General features: G+C 35.0%; 1 protein-coding gene across 2 annotated transcripts in view; it reads left to right on the top strand.

The window, feature by feature from the left end:
• PDHX (pyruvate dehydrogenase complex component X) overlaps positions 1 to 21832 on the top strand; it is a 157991-nt gene that overhangs the window by 123548 nt on the left and 12611 nt on the right. For both annotated transcript variants that reach the window (XM_050758938.1, XM_050758937.1), the window contains 4 exons: positions 2088 to 2186; positions 8180 to 8354; positions 11674 to 11821; positions 19643 to 19701. In XM_050758938.1, coding sequence (XP_050614895.1) covers positions 2088 to 2186; positions 8180 to 8354; positions 11674 to 11821; positions 19643 to 19701 — 481 coding nt within the window. The remainder of the gene's footprint in view (positions 1 to 2087; positions 2187 to 8179; positions 8355 to 11673; positions 11822 to 19642; positions 19702 to 21832) is intronic.

Raw genomic sequence — 21832 nt, 5'->3', positions numbered from 1 at the left:
GAGTTTGTTCTCATTGCCCAGGCTGGAGTGCAATGGTGCAATCTCAGTTCACCGCAACCTTGGTCTCCTGGGTTCAAGCGATTCTCCTGCCTCAACCTCCTGAGTAGCTGGGATTACAAGCATGTGCCACCTTGCCCGGCTAGTTTTTTTGTATTTTTGGTAGAGACAGGGTTTCTTCATGTTGGCCAGGCTGGTCTCAAACTCCTGACTTCATGAACTGCCTGCCTTGACCTCCCAAAGTGCTGGGGATAACAGGCATGAGCAACCACGTCCGGCCTGCTTTTTGAAATATTGATTTTTAAATTCCCTGTGCAAAGTGTTTCTGACTCTGTTGCCTTGACTCCCATTTACTGTCTCCTCTTTCATTTACGCTAAAAATTGGAAGACAGTCTCACTGATGTCTTCTAACTAATGGTCTTCTCCCCTTGCAAAGATAATAATAGTGTATACCCTATTTAAGATCAGTCATCATCAGAAACTTGCATGAATCTGAGGCCCCACTATGTAGGTTAAAAACCTACTGACCTATGAACTCTGCATATTTTTGGGCCCACACAGTGAATGAAAAAAAAAAATTTTTATTCTGGTTGGTTGGTCACTAATCTTATGTAAAAATCTAAAATTTCAGTTTCTCTTGAAAAGTCTAAAGATTTAATAATACTGGGCCCATATGAGAGTTATTTAATACTTCCCTGAAATGCAGCAAGTTCCACAGTTGTTTCTGTTTCTTAGCTTTAATTTCTAGACCCAGCCTGTTTTAATCTGTACTAATCAGGCTTATTTTCTTTATCTGACTGTGTAGTCATTTGTTTACTACTTTGCTTAAAGGAAATATACTGTTAGTCATGTAATTTTAGGTATACTATATATATATATATATGTTTATATATACAATTCAACCTCAGCAAAACAACCCAATTAAAAAATAGGCAAAGGACTTTAATAGCATTTCTCCCAAGAAGATACATAGATGGCCAGCAGGCAAATGAAAAAGATGTTCACTGTCACTAACCATTAGGGAAATGAAATCAAAACCACAATGAGACATCCCTTCATACCCTTCAGGAGGGCGATTATCAAAACAAACAAACAAACAAAAACCAAACCAGACCCAGAATATGACAGGTGTTGGCAAGGACATGGATAATTTGGAACCCTTGTTGTTGCCTAGTGGAAGTGTAAAATGCTGCAGCTACTGTGGAAAACAGTATGGCAGTTTCTCAGAAAATTAGAATTACCATATCATCTAGCAGGTCCACTTCCGGATATATATGCAAAATAACTGAAAGCAAAGACTGGAAAGAGATATTTGTACGTCTATATTCATAGCAACATTATTCACAGTAGCAAAATGGTAGAAACAACTCATAAGTCCAAAATGCTATGAAATGTGATTCAGCTTTGTAGGAAGGAAATTCTGGTAAATGCTGCATAGATAAACCTTGAGAACATTATGCTGAGTAAAATAAGCCAGTCAAAAAGACAAATACTGTATGATTCTACTCATGTGAGGTACCTGAAGTAGTCAAACTGATAGAGACAAAGAGAATGGTTACCAGGGGTTGGGAGGAGGGAGGAATGGAGAGTTACTGTTTAATAGATACAGAGTTCAATTTGGGAAAATGAAAATTTCTGGAGATAGATGGTGGTGATGGTTGCTCAGTAGTGTGATTGTACTAAATGCCACTCAATTGTACACCTAAAAATGCTTAAAATGGTAAATTTTAGGTATCATTTGCCACAATACAAAATATATGAAGCAACAATATAACAAAATATATGAAGAAACAATTGATGTTTGTGATGAGCACCCATGTGAAAGTAATTGGTTGAAATAGAAGTTCTTTCCCCTAATGAATATTTATTCTTACTAAAATAATATTTAGAAATAGTAACTAAATTTTTATGAAAATGTTTAAAGAATAAAATAAATTGGTACAGATTATTTGACGGTGACCATCTGTGGGAGTCATTTTAACTTTATTATAAGATTTTTTAAATTATTTGCAAAACTGTTGACATTTAGATCTATTTGAATCAAATGTAAGTGTTAATTGGTTCTATTAACCTTCATATTTTTTTCTTAGGTTCCGTTTAAGTCCAGCTGCCCGCAATATTCTGGAAAAACACTCACTGGATGCTAGCCAGGGCACAGCCACTGGCCCTCGGGGGATATTCACTAAAGAGTATGTGTTTGCTTTTTGTAATAACCAATTCCATTATTTATTATGATCATGTTTTTTTTGAAAGAAAATAAAAAGAGCTTATTCAGTCTTAAGATTTAAAAGGAGGTACACTGTTCTTTTGTACTTTTAATTGCTTTTATCATTGTAAATTATATTGTGTGCAAGAGTTGTTTTCTGAATAATTATAGCATTACTGAAGAACAACTCTAATTTGGTAACTAAGCAAGATCCTTAGAAGTGGTAATAAATGCAGAAAATTAGAGTGCCAAACAGTGAAACTTTATGCAGTATTAAGTGTATGAAATCATGCAATAACATTTACATTTCTAAAACAAGGAAATATATTTTAAAAAATTATTTTCATTATCCATTTGAATTTTATTCACTTGTACTGTTATAAAGCAATTTCCATATACAGTTTGGTCTCTTTTTAGATTTTCTTTTCTATTTCATTGATCCATCTGTTCACGAGTTAGTACCATACTTTTTTAGTACCACATTTTTAATTAGAAATGTTTTACTGTATGCTTTACCTCTGATAGCAATAGCCTTGCTCTTTTTTTTTTTTAATTAATCAGTTTTCTTAGTTCATTCTTATTTTATTATTCTTCCAAATGAATTTTAAGCAGTTCATCTAGCTCCATGGGTAGGAGTGAGGGGTATTTTTATGGGATTGTATCACATTTTAAATAAAGTTTGTGAGAACAGACATCTTTATGATGATGGGTCTTTCTATTCCGCAACACTGGTGTGTCTTTGCATTAGTTTAAATTTTTGTGTCTTTCAAAACAGATGGCCCCTTTTCTGTTGAAACTTAGTCTAGTAGGGTAGACAAAGATTAATCAAATAGGCTTATGAACTAATGTAAAATTTCAGTAGTGTTATGTGCTACATTTCTATTGGCAGTAAGAGTAAATGTTTCAAATTGAGTTTATATTTTAAAGCAATGTACTCATTCCATGTTTATCTAATATTGATAGAAAATAATAAATAATATTGGCCAGAATTTTTGTAAGTCAAGAGAGAGCAATGGTTATTAAATTATAAGTGGCAGTGTTGGGCCAGGCAACTTCTTCTTTTTTCCACTGGGTTATTTTACTCTGCATGAAAGCATTGGCTTACTGTTGGGTGTTTATTGAAAGCAGTATGTAGCTTTAATTCTTAGATATCCTCATTTATCTATATTGCACTCTTACTGATTTGTTAACTGAATGTGAGTATGTGGTTCTATCACACACATACTGTGAAGTTCATGCCACACTGCATGAGTTGGAAATCAGCTGTCCTGAGAGCTCACTGAAGGGCAACATCCCAGACCGTGGGATTTTTAGTTAAAGGACTTAAAAGTTACACTTAGCTGTAAAAAATTAAAATTAAGAACCTTGGTTGCCAGTTAATCCCAGTTTCTTCCCCACACCAATCCCGATTTGTGTCTGCTCTTGGTATCTTAATCTTGTTAATCTCTACCAGTCTGTGCCTTAGTAGCACTCTCTGTAAAAATGGGAGAAAGCAACTATTTTTATGACAAAGTAGACTTGCCTTGCTCATAATTCTGAGGATTAGGAAGAAGAGTCTGTATTTAATTCATTAGTCTTTGAGGATTTGGTGAAATGTAAAATAATAATTGTTGCACCTTAGGGGGATCAGTTCTGCAAATTTGTGTAAGATAAACTGGAGCAGAAAAAGATGAGTTAAGGAGATAAATTAATAGGCTCCTAAAGTAATCCAGGTAAGAGATAATGAATACTTGAATGTGGTTAGAAGATCTAAAAGGGAGATTCCTGATACAGACAACATTGTAAGGATAAAGTCCAGAAACCTTCACAGATTAAATGTGGAGTGTAGGCCAGAGTAGCAACAAATAAAGGAATGAATTTGGATCTGGTCTAGGTGATGATAGTTTTGTCTCCAGAAATAGAAATAAAGGATTTGGGAAGCATTTGTTTTGGTGGAGTTAGTAATGTTTGAAGCTTACTTTCAGGACTTAGAAGCCATGTAGGTATCAGGATCAGTGAGATGAAGATGTATCTCAGGAGACAGTTTGGGATTAGAGAGATAGATTTGGTAGATAATAAAGCAATTGTTGTAATTGAGTTCATAAATAGGGAAACTATTTAGAGGTTAAAATCCTTGAGTTGGAGGATACCTGGGAAATGTGGGAAAAGTCAAGGATGGTAGGATCTAAGAAAAGACTCTTAAATTTGGTGATGTGGTAACCTTTTGGAGGGCAGTTCAGTAGTGTGAGAGCAGTAGAATAAAGAAGTAAAGGTTTCTTCCTTTTCTTTCCATGTGTGCTTAATACATGTATGGTGCACAAATATCTTTTTTTTTAAACCTGAGTTGAAAGTTATAATATTAATGAAACATTTCTTAAGAACAAGGTGGTATTATCTCCCGAATACCATAAGGAAGCAGTATTAAAGAGTTAGGCTTTTATTATTATTGCCATCTTTTCTACCCTGTTTCCCTTTTCTCTTCCCTGCCCTTATTCCTTAACTCTCCACAAGAAAGGCATCAACTTCTGGTCTTCAAAATAAGAACTAGTACAAAAGATTTTATGAGAAAAATGAATCCTGAAAGCATACATTATTGAGGATTTTTGCTTTTCTATACTACTAAAAATGCCTGCATTTTAAGTTTATCATTAAGGTGAGCTTTGGAAAAATTTTAGCCTAATGTCATCTTCTGATACGGTTGAAAAATTGCAGGCCTTGGCATAGCTCTCCCCAAAATATCTTAGCACACTTTTTTATTTTTTATTTTTATTTTTTTAAGAGAGAGATAGGCTCTCACTCTGTCACCCAGATTGGGGTGCCATGATGTTGTTCATAGCTCACTGCAGCCTTGAACTCCTAGGCTGTAGTGGTCCTATCACCTCAGCCTCTCAAATAGTTGGGACTACAGGTGTGCCACCATGCCTGGCTAAATTTTTAAAAAAATTTTGTAGAGACAGTTTCTCACTAGGTTGCCCAGACTGGTCTCAAGCTCTTGGCCTCAGGTAATCCTCCCGCTTCAGCCTCTCAAAGTGCTGGGAATGCGGACGTGAGCCACCGTGCCCGGCCAGCACACATTCTTGACATGGTGAGGACATCCTCCATACCATGTCTACTAAAAGTGCGAGTAGAAAAATCAGTTCCAGATGCCTCCAGCCCACTGTATTTGTGAAAAAAATCTTGGGTATCAGGGCTACTATTTTAATTTTGCCTTAAAACAAGCATTGCTCAGAATACATATGTTGTACCAAAGCGTGTAGACTTGACTCCGCTTGTATATGTGACTGTTTTAAGAAAGCAGTGTCAGGGCCACAATTAGAAGCAGAAGACGTTTAGGTTCTTTGCCTGCAGCCCCAATGTCTTTGGTACATCTGTGTCTTAAATCATAGTTGTAGTAATATTTGTATTTATCACACAGCATCAAAAATTAGGTAAGTATGACAGGCAAGTGCCTAGTGTGTTTTAGTGGTATTTCTTTTCAAAATGAATTCATGTCACACCCAAATGAATTGTTCTCTCGGAAACCAGTAGAGAAGGTTCTACCTGAGTTAACTTCCAGAGCATCCTCTGCCTATCTGCAGATTTGTTTTTCTCCTGATTTTTGTAGCTTTTAATGTCTACCTAACGCTCCAAGTTTAGTCTGATTATTTAATGTGCAGAAATCATTAAAACCATTTTCTGCCTTACAGAAAACTAAATCGTTGGCTGTTACTAAAGAATAATTAAGATTTATACTTCATAGGTATGTAAAGTATAAAATAGGTAATAAAAAGGCCAGGTGCAGTGGCTCACACCTGTAATCCCAGCGTTTTGGGAGGCCAAGGGTAGCGAATCACTTGAGTCCAGGAGTTTGAGACCAGTCTGGCCAACATGATAAAACCCCATCTCTACTAAAACTATAAAGCTTAGCCAGGCGTGGTGGTGCACACCTGTATTCCCAGCTACTACGGAGGCTGAGGCATGAGAATCTCTTGAACCCGGGAGGTGGTGGTTGCAGTGAGCTGAGATTGTGCCACTGCACTCCAACCTGGGTGACTGAGTGAGACTCTTTAAAAAATAAAAAAATAAAAAATAAAATCAGCAATAAAAGTTTTTGTGAGCCAGTGGCCAGAATGAATTTTCTTCCTGCTTCTTTATGATTAACCTACCCAAGAACCTTAATTACTACAGAGACAAAACTAAACTGCTTTTTAAAAAATAAAGTAGCAAGTAATAGTTATGTTAACTAAATATTACATATTACTAAATATGCCAATAAGTAATAGTTATGCTAAAAATGTGTCAATTTAGTGTCAGCAGCCTTTTTTTTAAATAGATGTAATCAGGCATTAACCATACAGATTTTTGCACCTCAGTTAGAGTGTTCCTACTTGTGTTGGTGTTCTATTATTGCATAACAAGTTACAATAAATTTACCAGCTTAAAATAATACCTGTTTGTTTTCTAACAGTTCAATAGGTTAGAAGTCCTGGCATAGCACGGCCAGGTTCTGAACTCATGGTCTCATAAGGCTGAAATCAAAGTGTTGGCCAAGGCTGGGGACTCATGTGAAGCTTGGGGTCCTCTTCCAAGCTCATGCGGTTGTTGACAGAATGTATTTCTTTGGGACTGTAGGACTGTGGCCCTTGTTTTCTTTCTAGCTCTCAGCCAAGAACCCGTGACAGCTCCCAGAGGCCATGTGCAGGGCCTTGCCATGTACAGGCAGTTCGCAACATGCATGTTTGCTTCTCTCAGGCCAGCAGTTGAATCTCTTTACTTCAAGTCTCTTCTTCCAGGAAGGCCTAATTTCTTTTAAGAGATTACCTGATGTATTTGCCCTCTCCAGGGTAGTTTGCCTTTTGATTAACTCAAATACAACTGATTTGGAGCCTCATATATCTATAAAATGCCACCAATTTTGTCACATAATAGGGCCTAATCATGGAAGTGACATCCATCGTATTCACAGGCCAGATACCGTCAAGAGGGATTATATGGGGTGTGTACACCCGGGGCAGGAATATTGGGGCCATCTCAGAATTCTTCCTACCATGTTGCCACAAGTAAAAGGGTCTTCTCAAATATGCTCAACAGGTTCTAGGTTTTAATCTTTCATCAGTTTTTTTGAAAAATAATACCAAAATATTAACTGCTTGAGAAATAATTTTTCTTTAGATTTTGTGTCACCCTGAATTTTTTTTAGGTTATATAAAACAATTTTTTTTTCTTAAATTGGAAAAAATACTTTCCTAAATACTTACTGGATATTAAAATGTCCCAAAAATTATTTTAAGAAAATATATTGCCTAATACCACTGTAACTTAGCATAGTGAGTTGAGCGCTTAGCATATTTAGTAATCTAATTATATCTTCTTACAAGACAAAAATACCTTTGTTTTACAGAGTAATACAAAGGCAAGTCTGTAACTAGTTATTTTTCATTCTAAAATATATCATGGGTTAGATTTGTTATATTAGGTTGTACTGATGGCATATTGAGCAAAATTTAAAATGATTTGATTTCCTGGTCATAAATAAGCTGATTTGCACTATAATAAACAATGAATAAACAATAAGTGAACAATGATGTAGGAAGTATCCTGGTGAAAGCCATATTTACAATAAACTTGACACTTTTTGAATGCCATGTGAATATTATTTCATGAGTATGAAGGATGAGAATATGGTTTAATTAATTGTTGATCTACCAAATAACATCCACTATACAGAAAAAAGACTAATTTCCTTTTTAAAAATCAATACTTATGCCCAATTTTAATAAAATTTTAGTTATTGTTTGGTTTTTGAAAATATGCAAATATTAAAACACGACAAATAATCGTCAGCAGACCAGGTAAGAGACAGGATTTAATTTTCTAGCTCAAGTAATTGGTGTTTAATTATAACCTTGACATCTGTATATTTGTGTATCTTTTCTCCACGTCTCATCTACGTTTTCTGAAAGTTCTGTTATATTCCTTATTGCTAGTTATGGTTATCTCCTTTGCTCTTATTTCCAGGGATGCTCTCAGAGTTGTCCAGTTGAAACAGACGGGCAAGATTACCGAGTCTAGACCAACTCCAGCCCCTGCAGCCACTCCCACAGCACCTTCGCCCCTACAGACCACAGCTGGGCCATCTTATCCCCGGCCTATGATCCCACCAGTATCAACTCCTGGACAACCCAGTGCAGTGGTAATGTTCTCTAAGTGCATTTTTATTCCTTTTTTTTTTTTTTTTGAGACCGAGTCTTGCACTGTCACCCAGGCTGGAGTGTAGTGGCGTGATCTCAGCTCACTGCAGCCTCCGCCTCCCAGGTTCAAGTAATTCTCCTGCCTCAGCTTCCTGAGTAGCTGGGATTATAGGCGCACACCAGACGCCCACCTAATTTTTGTATTTTTAGTAGAGATGGGGTTTCACCATATTGGCCAGGCTGATCTCAAACTCCTGACTTCAGGAGATCCACCTGCCTTGGCCTCCCAAAGTGCTAGGATTACAGGCGTGAGCCACCATGCCTGGCCTGGATTTTTATTTTTCAGATTTAAGTGAGAGAGAAAATAAGAACAATTACTGTGTGTTTTAAGAATAGATTTAAAACAGATTAGTTTTACTAATCTGTTTCAATAGTAACTCAGTGATAAATAAAAAACAGTCCAAATGCTTTGTTTTACAGATTTCCTATCAGAAACCAAAATTTGTTTGTACGTTAACTTTCAAATAAACGTTAGAACTATAATTCAATTTAAAGTTACCATAGGTTCCACAACTTCAGTAACATATATTCCCTACAATCTCATGTTTCATGCCTTTTCTTAAGTGTGATACTAATAATTAGTGGCTGACACTAGCTCCCTTTTGTGGATGTGTTCTACTTTTTAACTAGGGAATTGATAATCTCCCTATAAAGAACTATATAGGTCGTCATTCTTTCCTTCTCAGGTGCATGCAGCATAACAGCCCCTTTTTGTTTTCAAATTCCTCCATTTTGTCTCTCTGTGCCTTTCCTATTCAGGTTATTTACTTCCTATCAGAAGAAGTGTAGGATAACCAAGTTTATTTAAAATTGAATGGGCACTTAAAAAAATAAATAGATAAATCTGTACTCCTAGTGGAGAACTATATACTATATGATACTTTAAAAGAGTTGAAAACAGTACAACTTTCATGGGAAACAGATTTTCAAATATCCATTAATGATTAATATACTGCATACTTGAATAACCTAGTCTTTAAGGACATGCAGTTGGACAAGACACTATGTATATTGAGTGTATAGTCCACTCTTCGACTATATAACATATATTGACTATAAAATATGTATAGTTCGATCATATATCTTTAAAAAGTAGATTATTCAAGGCTGGGTGTGTTACCTTACACCTGTAATCCTAGCACTTTGAGAGTCTGAGGTGGGAGGATTGCCTGCACCCAGGCATTCAAAGACCAGCCTGGGCAACATAGTGAGACCTCATCTTTACAAAAATATTTAAAAATCCGCTGGATGTGGTAGTGTGTGCCTGTAGTCCCAGCTACTCAGGCAGCAGAGGTTGGGGAATCACTTGAGACTGGGAGGTTGAGGCTGTAGTGAGCTGTGTTCATGCCACCGCACTCCAGCCTGGGTAATAAAGGAAGACCCTATCTCAAAAAAGAAAAAAAAAAAAGTTATTCAAGTTAGGAAGGTAAACCTTACTTTCGAATTCTTATAGTGTGTAGAGAGCATTTATTCTACTTGACCAAGTACTTTGCTAACATAAAGTGTTTAATTTCTTAATGATATTTGTAAAAATAAAATCAGCCGCACTTTCATTTGCTTTGTATTATCTTGAAGTGATTGTAATGAAATTCCAAAATAGAGTGAAGGACGAGAAAGGAATTAGATATAATTTAAAGTCTATCATGCTTTTTTGAGCGGTCCAAGGAACAGAATGAAAAAACTGCAGAGAAGTTACAGGGATATTTTATTATCTCGTTCATACTTTCTATTATGAATCTCTAAGAAATAAGATCCTCATGTTATTTTTAAAAATTACAAATCCAAATAGAAATAATTGAATTGCCTGTATAGAAGGTCTCTGAGCTTCTAATGTCCCTTGTGATTTCTTTGATCCATGAGTTGTTTATAAGTGTGAATTTAATTTCAAAATATTTGAAGACGCTTCAGTTACCTTTCATGATTTCTAGTTTAACTCCACTGTGTTTAGAGAATGCACTTTGAGACACACTTCATTTTTAGAACAATCTTCTCAAATTTATTGAGATTTATTTTATGTTTATAATATGGCCTGTCTTGGTGGATGTTCCATGTGTGCTTGAAAAGATGGTTCGACTAACAATTTTTTGACTTTATGATGGTGTAAAAGTGACATACATTCAGTAGAAAGCAGTGCAGTATTTCCTTGCAATGCTGGGCAGCAGTGGCCCGCCACAGCTCCCAGTTAGCCGTGTGATCATCAGCGCAAACGACCGCTACTTTGCAATGTAGTGTGTAGCCAGATAATTTTGCCCAACTGTAGGCTAATGTAAGTGTTCTGAGCACATTTATGGTAGGCTAGGCTAAGGCTAAGCTGTGATGTTCAGTAGGTTATGTGTATTAAATGCACTTCGACTTATGATATTTTCAACTTACAATGGGTTCATCAGAGTGTCACCCCATCAAAAGTCAAAGGGCAACTATATATTAATAGTTTGTTGATTTATTGGCTGTTTTATTTCAGGGTTTTTTTGTTTGTTTGTTTGTTTGTTTGTTTTCCCTAAGACAGTCTTGCTCTGTCGCCCAGGCTGGAGTGCAGTGGCGCAATCTTGGCTCAGTGCAACCTCTGCCTCCCCAGTTCAAGTGATTCTCCTGCCTCAGTCTCCTGAGTAGCTAGTATTACAGGCATGCGCCACCACACCTAGCTAATTTTTGTTTTCTTAGTAGAGATGGGGTTTCACCATGTTGGCCAAGCTGGTCTTGAACTCTTGACCTCGTGATCCGCCCACCTCAGCCTCCCAAAGTAATCCTGAGATTACAGGCATGAGCCACCGTGCCCAGCCCATTTCAGTTTTATTAAGTGATATTTGTAACAAAAGCTGCTTACAGATGGCTTATGTCTGTGTCTCTCTTCTCACTCCTCCCTCTCTCTCTGTGTATGTATGTACACATACATATATTGCTCCTTGTGTGTGTATGGTGTGTGTGTATGTATGTATACACACACAAACACACCTATGGAGGAATTATTTGGTAGGTTTCTTTTTTATCATCTTAAACATAGTAACCTAAGATATCCCATTCACAATTGAAACATGAATTTTATTACTTTTTTCTGTAGTTACATACTATAAAACCAAAATATCCCAGATTTTTTCATATTCTTCCCTTATACTAAGAATTTTAATAGTGCTTTTCTTGTATTAATCTTTAATTAATAAGTTAGGTCATCAAGAATGAATTTCATTTATAAAGTTGCTTGTTTTTTGTTTTATTTTTCTATTCCACTTGTGGTTTAATGGACAGGTTGCTATCTTTTTGTAGGGCACATTCACTGAAATCCCTGCCAGCAATATTCGAAGAGTTATTGCCAAGAGATTAACTGAATCTAAAAGTACTGTACCTCATGCATATGCTACTGCTGACTGTGACCTTGGAGCTGTTTTAAAAGTTAGGCAAGATCTCGTCAAAGGTTAGTAAAATTGAATTTACTTAATACAAAACACATGCTAACTTAACTGTCATGAAATCCTTTATAAAATTACACAACGTAGCTTTTAATTTCAATTTCGTAATGTACTTGCACTCTACTATGGGTATATTTGTGCTAGAGAAAAAAAATTAGTAATGTTTTCCTTGAAAAAGTGAATTGGTTCCACAGTATTAAATAAACCACAGATGCCTTTATGCAGAATAAAGGTTTCTGTTCTACTTTGCTTTTATTTCCCCTTTGTCATATTTGAATAATGTACATTTAGTTAACATTCATTTAGCAGGCAGTTATTGTGTTCAATTCTCTGTTACATACTGAGCTTTAAAAATACAGGTTGAGCATCACAAAACCAAAAATTCAAAGTGCTCCAACATGTGAAACTTTTTGAGTGCCAACATGAAGCTCAAAGGAAGTCCTCATTGTAGCTTTTCAGATTTGGGGATTTTTGGACTAAAGATGCCCAAACAGTAAATGTAGTATTACAAAATCTGAAAAATTTTGAAATCTGAAACACTTCTGGTTCCAAGTATTTTGGATAAGGGATATTGAAATCTAAAGTACTGTAATTTGGTTGGTTATTTTAAAAGCAAAAGTGGTCTTAATGTTTTGGTGTGCTTTAGCATTTACATAGGTCAATTTTTTGGTAAGAACACATGAATGATTTGTGTAGACCAAATGGTTATTTTTTGTTTTGAATGTTCTTTGGTATGGTATTTAAACAAAGCAGTCCTTAACATTTCATTAAGTTTAAAATCCAAAACTTTTAAGGATGTTTTAGATTATAAATATCTTAGATATTCTTCTGTATGCAAATTTTGATTTTATATTTCTTGTTCAGAGTGCATTTACAGATTATTAAATTTGTAATATTTCTTACAAAAATCAATTATAAGTTTGCTGAGAGACATACAGATTTTTTAGCATGAACTGATAGTTTTATTTCTTCATTTTTGACCTATATGGCCTTCGTATTATTTTCTTGTTTTATTGCACTGACTAGAACCTCTGGTATAATGAATATAGATGGTAAAAGCAGATATTTTTGCCTTGTTCTTGATCTTGGGGGAAAAGCATTCAGTCTTTTATGTTAGCTGTAGGTTTTTTGTAGAACATTATTTTCAGGTTGAAAGAATGTCCATTCCTAGCTTGCAGAGAGTTTTAAACATGAGTAGATGTTGAATTTTGTCAAATACTTTTTGTGCATCTTTTCAGATAACTTTTCCTTTTTCTGTCTGTTAATAAAGTGAATTACATTGGTTGATTTTCAAGTGTTGAATCAACTTTGTATTCCTCAAATAAAGCCCACTTAATCATTAACCTTCTCATATATTGTTTGATTCTGTATTCTAAAATTTTGTTTAGAATCTTTACACCTATGCCCATGAGAAATGCCGACCTGTAGTTTTCTTTTCTGGAGACATTTTTTCGGATTTGTTATCTTATCTAGTGGAATGGGTTGGAAAACATTTCCTGCTCCTTTATTTTCTGGAAGAGTTTGGGTACAATTGGTATTATTTCTTTTTTAATTGTTTAGTAGCATTCACTAATGAGTTTCTTTTTGGAAAGGTTTTTAATTATGAATTTTATTTTAAAAATGGATGCAGCTTTTGTTTTCTTGAATGAATTCTGGTAGTTTGTGTCTTTCAAGAAATTTGTGTCATCTAAGTCACCAGGTTTATTGGCATAAAGTTATTCACCACATTACCTTATTATACTGTCATTTTATCTGAAGTAATGTTTCTGTTTTTGATATTAGTAATTTGTGTGTTTTACTCTCTAGATCACTCTGGCTAAAGGGTTATCAGTTCTATTGATCTCGATCTCTTCAAAGAACCAGCATTTGGTTTTATTAACTTATCTAGTATTTCTGTGATATTGATCTCATTGACTTCTGTATTTTTTTTTCTCTTTGCTTTCAGTTTACTTTGCTATTTTATTTCTAGTTTTTTAAGGTGAAAACTTGGATCATTTATTTGAGACCTTTATTTTTTAATATAAGCATATAATACTCTTGAATTATCTTTAAGCACTACTTTAGCTGTATCCCACAGATGTTGATTTTTTTTTTTCTTTTTTTCTTTTGAGACAGGTTCTTGCTCTGTCACCCAGGCTGGAGTGCAGTGGTGCGATCTCGCTTCACTTCAACCACCGCCTCCTGTGGTGATTCTCTCACCTCAGTGCCTTGAGTAGCTAGGATTACAGGCACAAACCACCATGCCTGGCTAATTTTTTGTATTTTTACTAGAGACAGGGTTTCAGCATGTTGGCCAAGCTGGTCTCAAACTCCTGGCCTCAAGTGATTCACCTACCTTGGCCTCCCTTAGTGCTGAAATTACAGGCATGAGACACCACGCCTGGCATTATTTTTCCTTTTATTCAATTAAAAATGTTTTCTCATTTATTTCTTTTGTGATTTCTTTGATCAATGAGTTATTTATAATTGTGCACTTAATTTCAAATTATTTGAGAACTATTCATTTCTCTTTCTTTTATGATTTCTAGCTTAACTCCATTGTGTTTAGAGAACACACTTTATATGATTTCAATTTTCTTAAATTTGTTGATATTTATTTTGTATTTATAGTATGGTCTATCTTGGTATGTGTTCTTGAAAAGAATTTTTTTATTTTTACAAGGGAATGTTCTGTAAATGTCAGGCCAAGCTGGTTAATAGTGTTGTTTATGTCTTTTGAGAGGAGTGTTGATATTTCTCATTATAATTGTTTATTTGTAGTTTCTCCTTTCAGCTCTGTCAGTTTTTGCTTCATGTATCCTGAAGATCTATTATTAGCCACATACACAGTTAGAAATTTTATGTTTTCTTGAACAGACCAGTCATGTTATGTCCTTATCTATTCCTTGTAATATTCCTTATCCTCAAGCCTTCTTTATCACATCTGTAGCCATTACAGATTTCTTTGACTTGTGTTTCTGTAGTATATCTTTTTGCATCTTTTTACTTTTTAAATGTAAATATGTTTATTTAAATAGGTTTCTTGAAGGCAGCATGTAGTTGGTTCTTGCTATTTTATCCAATTCTTTAGTCTCTTAAGATGTTTAGACCACTCACATTTAATGGGATAGTTGGATTTAAATCGACCATTTTGTTCTTTCTTTGTGTTCTCTTTGTCCCACCTCTTTTATTCTTTCCTTATCTTTTTGGTTACTTACTTTGTTATCATTCCATTGTATTTCTTCATTTTATCTCTTTTTTTCTCTTCTTATCTGTCTTTGCAGTGGTTTTCTTAGGGTTTACAATATAATTCTTTAATTTATCACAGCCTGATTACACCCCACTCCATGTTTAATATAAGAACCTCATAACTATATACTTGCATTTTCTCCCTCTCATATTTTGTACTGCTGTTGTCATGTTTTACTTCTATATGATATAAGCCCCAGAATACATATTTAATGTTTTTTTTGCTTTAGCAAATCAACTATTTTGGAGTTTTAAAATGAGGGGAAAAGTGTCTTTTATATTTATCTGTACTTTTTTTCATTTCTTTGTATAGAATTAAAGTGCTGTCTGCTATTATACTTCTACCTGAAGAACTTCCTTTAATGCTTTTTATAGTACAGATTGACTGACAATAAATTTTCTGTTTTTGTCTGAAAAAGTCTGTTTTGTCTTTCACATTTTTCCTTTTTAAAACAATTTTTTAAATTGTAGTTGGATATATAACATGAGTCTTCCATTTTCGGTGTACAGTTAGTTCATTGACATTAAGTACATTTACATTGTTTGCAACCATTACCACCATTCATCTACAGAACATTTTTCATCCTGCAAAATGGAAACTCTGTATACTCTTCATTCCTCTTTCCCACCACTCCTGACAAACCACCATTCTTCTTTCTGTTCCTATAAATTTGATGATTCTAAGTACATCATATTAGTGGGATCATATGGTACTTGTCCTTTTATGACTGGCTTATTCCACTTGGCATTATGTCTTCAGGGTTCGTGCATGTTGCAAAATGTATCAAAATTTCCTTTTTGAGGCTGAACAATATTCCATTTTATGTATATACCCTACTTTGTTAATTCGTGTGTTAATGGATAAATACATTAGGTTGTTTTTACTTTTTGGCTATTGTGAATAATACTGCTGCAAACATGGCTGTACAAATATCTCTTTGTGTCTCTGTTTTCAAATATTTTAGGTATATCCCCAGAAGTGGAATTACTGGATCATATGATAATTCTATTTTTAATTTTTTAAAGAGCTACCATACTGTTTTCCTTAGTGATTGTGCCATTTTGCATTCCCACTAAGGGCGCACCAATGGGTCAGGCATGATGGCTCATCCCTGTAATCCTAGCACTTTGGGAGGCTGAGGTGGGAGGATCACTTGAGGACAGGGGTTCAAGACCCACCTGGGAAACAGAACAAGACCCTGTCTCTACAAAAAAATTGAAAAACTAGTCAGGCAGATGGCATATGCCTGTAGTCCCAGCTACTTGGGAGGCTGAGGTGGGAGGATTGCTTGAGCCCAGGAGCTGGAAGTTACAGTGAGCTATAATTGCACCACTTCACTCTAGCCTGGCTGACAGAGCAAGACCTGTCTCCAGAAACAACAATGAAGTGTACAAAGGTTGAAATTTCTCCACATTTTTGCCAATACTTGTTATTTTCTGTTTTTTTGATAGTAGTCACCCTAATGGATGTATCTTCATCATTTTTAAGAAGTATTTTTGCTAGATATAGATTTTTGAGTTAATAGGGTTTTTGTTTCAGTTCTTTAAATAAAGATACTATTTCATTATTTTCTGTCTTAGAATGCCTGCTGCCATTCTTAATATTTGTTCCCTTGTATATGATGTTTTCCCCCTATCTGGTTGCTTTCAAGATTTTCTCCATTACCAATTTGGCTATTGTATGCCTAGATTTTTTTTTTTCCTATTGTATTTATTCTGTTTGGGTTTCTCTCAGCTTCTTAGATGTATGGTTTGTTGTCTTCCTTTAATTGTGAAAATTTTCCAGTTATTTTTAATGATATCTTCTGTTTCATGTGGTTTCTCTTTGGGGCTCCAATTTTAAATGTTAGACTTTTTGAATTGTCCAAAGCTCTTAAATGCTCTATTCCTTTTGTTCATTCTTTTTTCTCTTTATGTTTCATATTGGATAATTTTTGTTTACCTAGCTTCAAGTTCACTGATTTATTTTCCTAGTTGTGTCTGCAAAGCTTAGCAAAATATATATATTTTTTATCTTGGTTAGCATGGATTTTCCCCTCTGGATTTCCAATTGAATGTTTTTTTAGTTTCCATTTCTCTGCTGCTAGTCCGCATCTGTTTGTGCATGTTGTACCATACTCTGCCCTCTTCACTCCTGTACTCTGACAGTGGGTATTTACTTCCTGTGTTTGTGTCTCCCCTGAGTGGATTATCACTCTTTGGCATTCAGTTCACCTGTTTGCTTTGTAACCTCAGCTCCCTAATGAGCTTAAGAAAAGTTATGATTTTGTAACTTATCCTGCTTTTTCTTTCACCCTGTCAGGATGGGAGCAACTTTCTTTTGTAACTTTCTACATCCAAGGTGAAAGCAGGACGTTTTTCAGTTTATATACAGATCTTCAGGATTTCATATAAAGACAACTTGAGAGCTTTTAAAAGTTCAAGGAACTAAATGGAAAGCTATATTAGAGAAAGTGATAAATCTCTAAAAAATGAACCCTGGAAACACTCCTGTAGTTCTCAGATCATACTTGCTTAGTCATGATATAGAGGTTAATGTGGAAATCACTTTCCTGTTTTCTTACTCTAATAAGGCAGAAAACAGCAGTATTTCAGAGGAGATGTGGATTAATTTGTTATCTTTGCATGGTCTGGTTTTGGTACACCCTTGTAATTAGGAATTTTCTTAAAAATCTTTACACCCCACATTGTGTTCACTCCTCTTTCTCATATAAAGTTACAATATATAACATTCTATATGCATGCTTCACACTTTGCTTTTCTGTCTCGACAATGTGTAAATGAGAATGTTTGATATTACCTTACAAACTGTTTTCTACTCAGTAAATGTAACAACATCTCCTTTCAATATGTTTGGAAAATCTCCATTATAAAGAGTTAAAAATAAAGAATTCAAAGAGAAACCTACTTTACACATGTTAGATTTGAGATGCATGTTAGAGATGCAAGTAGAAATTTTTTGTGAGAAGTTGGATATACAAGTCTGAAGCTTCAGTATCTCAGAATTAGAGGTAGAATTTGGAAGAGTCATCATTATATAAATGGTATCAAAACCTTGGAAATGGAACTGGAACTTCCAGGCTGGGGAGATGCCAACATTGAGAGGAAAGGAATAAAAATGAGTGAGTGGGCAGAAAGTGGAAGAAAACCAGGAGAGTATAGTGACATAGGTAGAGGCCAGTAAAAGAATATGTTTCGTTTAACTCAAGAATGTTCCTAAATGTGGGAGTATGCTGAATACAGAATTTTAAATGAGGACTGTGCACTTAGGTGGTAGGTTTGGGGGTCATTAGCTGGCAGATGGTTTTAGAAGTCTTCACTGTGAATACCTGTGGGTAAGTAATAAAGTGGGGAGAAGGCTGAGAGAGCCATGAAAGGTAAGCAGAGTAAGTTCATGAGCTGTTACATTTGAATTTGTACAGACCAAATCTTTTCTATGTGGTTATCATTAAAAGCCTCTAAGCACTGTAAGTCCATTTATATCTCTATTCCTAAAGGGAATTTAAGCCAAAATGTTTACATTATTTCTGGAATTCTGAATTAGAGGAGCTTTGATACTTTGCACCTGACAGTTACTGTGACAGTTTGACAGTATTTAGATTTATGGTAATTCATCTAATCCCTTTCTGAAGTCTCTAGGATGCCTTTGGAATGAGTTGTTATTCATGTAAAATTCCATGATACTTTAGTAATAGGATAGGTTTTTTGCCACATACCATTGACTAGATTTTGATCTTAAAGTCTTTTTCTATAAGCTCTTGCAAGAAAGAATCGAGTGTTGTTTACATTTTCCAACATTGTTATGTGCAGTGGCAAATGCAAAGACATAAACAAATACTTTAGTTATGATCAGCTCTCTAGGAAGTGGGAGGACCCTAGCTTTATCTTAAAATCATTACGTATACTGCAAAGAAATTGATTCAAATGCATTCACCATAAAAGTATGGACAGAGAACCTCATTTTATTCATCACACTAGGACCTATGCCAGCATTGCTTCATCTTTGGCTTTTGTTATATCCTGTTTTGTTAAGTTAAAAAGCAGTTAAATTTGTTTTCACCTACACCCCATTAGTAAAAAGAAATTTTTGAACACTCTCTCATGTATGTATATATAACTGTTTATATAAAGTACCTACCTGTGTCACTGTTCTAGTATAATCAATATATTATAAAGCATACAGAGAATAAGTGCATTTGAAAAGAACGAGGAAGAAACTGAATCATCTTGTAAACTTCCTGACTGCACACACCACAGAGAGACCATTTGTCTTTTTCGAGACATAGGAGTTAGTTCTTTTTTTTCTGATTATGCTTGTAATATGTCCTTCAGGTTCTTGTATATGATATCTAAACAGTTTAAAAAATTGATAACCAAAGCCCAGAAATAAACTTACATTAATGGTTAATATTATTTATCCAGGACCTCACGTAAGTTTTTCTAATCATGGGAACCTTATTGACTAAGCAAACAAAAGCCTGTAATTTTTTTATCATTGTTTGTCAGTACATTCCATAATTTACAAGTTTGAAGTTGTAATGGTCAATGTTAAAGTTGTATTAGGAATACTAATTTTACTAAGCTTATTTTTCTTTCAGATGACATTAAAGTATCAGTAAATGATTTTATCATCAAGGCAGCAGCTGTTACCCTTAAAGTAAGTAGCAGACTTCAAATGATTTTGTCTTCTAAAGTAGTTTCATGTCATGGAATTTTTACAATGACAAATAGAACTCTTATTTTTAAATCACAAAAATTTTATAATTGTCTTGCTAAAATATCCTATCATTTGATCTCTCTCATTTTTCTAATGAAGAAACTGTAAATGAAAAGGGCTCACAACGAAGTACAGCAGAATAAAAACCATTTATTCTAGGCATTAGACAGATAGCAGTAAACCAAAGCTTACATGATTTCTGCTCTCGCTGGGGCTTATATTCTAGTCGGAGGAGACAAACACTATTATATGTCAGATGATGAAAGTACTGAGGAGAAAAAGAAAGGATAAGGGGACAAAGTAACGAGGTGTGCTCTTTCAAAAGGGAAGCGAGGGAAGCCCCCCTGACAAGGTGATAATTTAGATACGGCCTGAGAAAACAGAGGGAGTGAGCCACACAGGTATGTGGTGAAAGTACGTTCCACACAGAGGGACCAGCAAACACCAAGGCTGTGAATAGAGGATTGCATTAACTCAAGATATGGTGCTGAGGGTGGAGTGTGCCTAGAGTGGAAAGGGCGGGAGATAAGATTTAAATAACAGTGGGAGAGCATGAAGGGGAACCCCCCAAGTACATGAGGCCTTGTTGGACATGGTGAGGACTAGGGATTTTATTATGGGTGAGAAGGAAGCCTTTGGAGGGTTTTGAACAAGTAACTAATGTGATCGACTTACACTTGAGAAAGGAAAAGGAGAGGCTGCCCTGGGTGCTGTGTAGAATACGGCCTGTGGAGAGGCAAGGGAAGAGACGATGAGCTCCCCTGGGAGGCTTTAGAAGATGACTGTGGCTTGGACAAATGTAGTAGCAAATGGAGCTAGAGTGAAGTGGAGATTTGGGTTATGTTTCAGAAGTAGAGCCAACAGGATTTGCTGATGGATTGGATATGGGGTGTGAGAAAAAGGAACAAGCATTTTGGCCCAAGCGATGGGAGGAATGAGTTTTCCATGTACTAACATTGGGAAAACTGGGAGGGGTATAGCTTTGGGGTGAGGAATCTAGAGTTTGGTTTTAGACATGTTAAATTTGAGGAGCCTAACAGATATTCCAGTGGAGGTGGCAGGAAGGCAGGTGAACATATGAGCCTGCAGTTCAGTGGAGGTGATGTAAACCTAGCTGCCTTTAGATGTAAATCTAGAACCCTGGCTTCCTGCCTTCCTGCCTGGCACTATTTTTCATCATGCCTTCTTTCTGTAATGAGGCTATTTTCTGGGATCACTGCTTGTTAACAGACTGTATTTAAAGTACATTTATAATTAATTTGTTTTTATTTCTTGAAAAATACATTAAGGAGGGTTCCATGGTGTAATGGTTAGCACTCTGGATTCTGAAAAATACGTTAATACAGAACTTAAAAAGCATGCATTTTCAGCATTATCTAATTATTCATATAACTTTTCTCTTTTGATGAAATATTTTGAATTATATTAATGATTTAATTATTAATTGACTCTTGTGATTAATATCATTAACTGTGAATCATTTTTGCACTCCTTAAATAAATCTCTAATAGGCATAAGCTATTTGTTAATATTTCATTGGATAATTTTTGTATCTAGAGTCCTAAGTAGTGGTAATTTAAATTTTGTGTCAATATTATCAGACCTTTTTCCCCTAATCATTGGCTTCATTCAATGAATTTGGATTATTTCTTCTTTTCTTTCCTCTGTATTCATTTCAATATTATAAAATTTTTTATATTTTCTAGTTTCATAGAATTCACCAGTAAAAATATCTGAACCTGCTTCTATTTTGAGGAGGGGATCTTGGCAGCTTTCCCTTTTTTTTTCCCCGCCATAATTACTGATCTGTTTTAATTTTCAGCTTTTTAAAAAAATCAATTTTAAAAGCTAATATTTTCCCCCAAAATCACTCATTTAATTTAGATTCCCAAACTTATTAGCCTAGAGTAATTTAAATTTGTTTCTTATAATTATTTTAACATCCTCAATGCCTGGGGTTATTCTGAACTCTCACTTCTATTGCATATTTATATTCTTAGTTTATATTGTTTTGTTATTTATTTTTTCCTTCATTTCCTTAGATTCATTTTGGTTAGAAAACTTGAATGTG

The sequence above is a fragment of the Macaca thibetana genome, chromosome 14, assembly GCF_024542745.1.
Source record: "Macaca thibetana thibetana isolate TM-01 chromosome 14, ASM2454274v1, whole genome shotgun sequence".
Taxonomy (NCBI): domain Eukaryota; kingdom Metazoa; phylum Chordata; class Mammalia; order Primates; family Cercopithecidae; genus Macaca; species Macaca thibetana.
Note: the sequence above shows the minus strand (reverse complement) of the source record. Positions and strands in the feature narration are given on the sequence as shown.